The following is a 1676-nucleotide window of genomic DNA, read 5'->3' as shown; positions in this document are numbered from 1 at the left end:
AGCAACAACAGCAACAGCAGCAATCACAACAACAACAACAACAACTTTCGTTCCATCCTGTGCATCATAGGTTTTCCCATTACGATGAGGACTATTTGGCCACGGAGGTCTGACCTTATCATCCACATCATCATCATCGATTTCATCATCATCATCATCATCATCATCATCATCATCATCATCATCATCATCATCGTCATAATGTACAGTAATCAGCATCGTCCTCGTCACCATCATCATCATCATCATCATCATCATCGTCTATCATAATTTAAGTTTGTGAAACTTTATAACTTATTGACACTTGTTTGATATTAATGAGTTACTGCTACCATTTAATAAAACATTATGAATGTTTACAATTAGTATTAAAATTAACAAACATTTCGTTGCATTTTTAATTAACTAAGCTAAGAATTAGCTTCAACCTGTTACATAAACTGTCAATTAATATAAGTTTTATCCAAATTTCTAAATCGAAAACTAAAACAAGATGGACTTGTTTCTAGCTCATAATTTCCTCATACGATGAATATTGGTTTCGTGTATTTCGATACCGACATTTGGAATCAAGTTTTCTTTCTCAAAAGACTAATTTCAAATTTTATTTTATTTTAGCTTCTATTTGATATTTCTATTTCTATTTCGCTCATCACGCCGCGTGACGTATCACGTAATTATCACGTGGTGAACTAATTAAAATAATATGGTTGAATCCCCAGTGACGTGTACCTATTTAAAAAACAACAACACTAGGGCGTGTTCTTTAATTAGTGATCACGTGCTGCTTACGCGTTGTGCGTTACGGTTTACGGAAGTGTGTTAGCGAAAAGTTGGTATCAACATCTTCAAAATCAATTTTCATTTTTTCACAATCTGCTGAAAGAGAAAGAGTGAGTGAGGAGGGAAAACTGGACACTTATGCAGTGAAGGCTATTTGAATATTAATGAGTTTAATAATTAAGTTATACTAATGATGATGATTACCTTAGCATTTTGTTTTTATTACTTTTATGAAAACATTAATTTTTCTGCCGCATTTTGATTTCGAATTTCGACTTTTTCGGTGTAAAGTTTGACGATAGAATACTGTGACACAGTATTGATTTTTTCATACTACGTTCATTGCAGTCTTGCAGTTTTTAAAAAAAAATGTAGATTTTCTACTGTTTGTACTATAATCAAGTTCTGGAACCAAATTATGCAATATTATGTAGTAAGTATTTCAATGCTTGCTATGGCTTAATGACGATTAGGGCATCTTGTTGTTATGATAAATGATAATAAACATATTTATTGTTATTGTTATTGTTGTTACTACCACTACATAACTACTATTGTTGTTTTCTACCGTTCCATGTAACATCATCCTGTTTTCAACACAAAAAGTCAGTGGGGCTTCTTCATGCTTGTTATTTATTACTACATATTATTGTTGTTACATTATTATCGTTATACTGTTTGTTATGACAGTTAATATCATTATTGTTAATATGCCACCCCAATCTCTACAAAAAAAAAAAAAAAAGGCTTTGTTGCTGTCCTTTTTACTATCAGTAATATATTTCCCCTCAACTCCTCTCTCTCCTTCCCTCCTCTCTCTCTCTCTCTCTCTCTCTCTCTCTCTCTCTCTCTCTCTCTCTCTCTATGTCTCTCTTCTCTCCCTCTTCTCTCCC

The 1676-nt window shown here is 32.9% G+C and overlaps 1 protein-coding gene across 4 annotated transcripts in view; it reads left to right on the top strand.

The window, feature by feature from the left end:
• The window catches only part of LOC144963362 (uncharacterized), a 245416-nt gene extending 244028 nt beyond the window's left edge, over nt 1-1388 (top strand). For all 4 annotated transcript variants that reach the window (XM_078897322.1, XM_078897321.1, XM_078897323.1 and 1 more), the window contains one exon: nt 1-1388. This exon is cut by the window's left edge and continues 512 nt beyond it. In XM_078897322.1, the coding sequence (XP_078753448.1) occupies nt 1-113 (113 nt within the window). In that variant the 3' untranslated portion in view covers nt 114-1388.
• The last annotated feature ends 288 nt before the right edge of the window (nt 1389-1676 follow it).

The sequence above is a fragment of the Berghia stephanieae genome, chromosome 1, assembly GCF_034508935.2.
Source record: "Berghia stephanieae isolate SIO BIC M18660-M18661 chromosome 1, UCSD_Bste_1.3, whole genome shotgun sequence".
Taxonomy (NCBI): domain Eukaryota; kingdom Metazoa; phylum Mollusca; class Gastropoda; order Nudibranchia; family Aeolidiidae; genus Berghia; species Berghia stephanieae.
The sequence above is the reverse complement of the archived record's forward strand: the minus strand, read 5'-3'. Positions and strand labels throughout refer to the sequence as shown.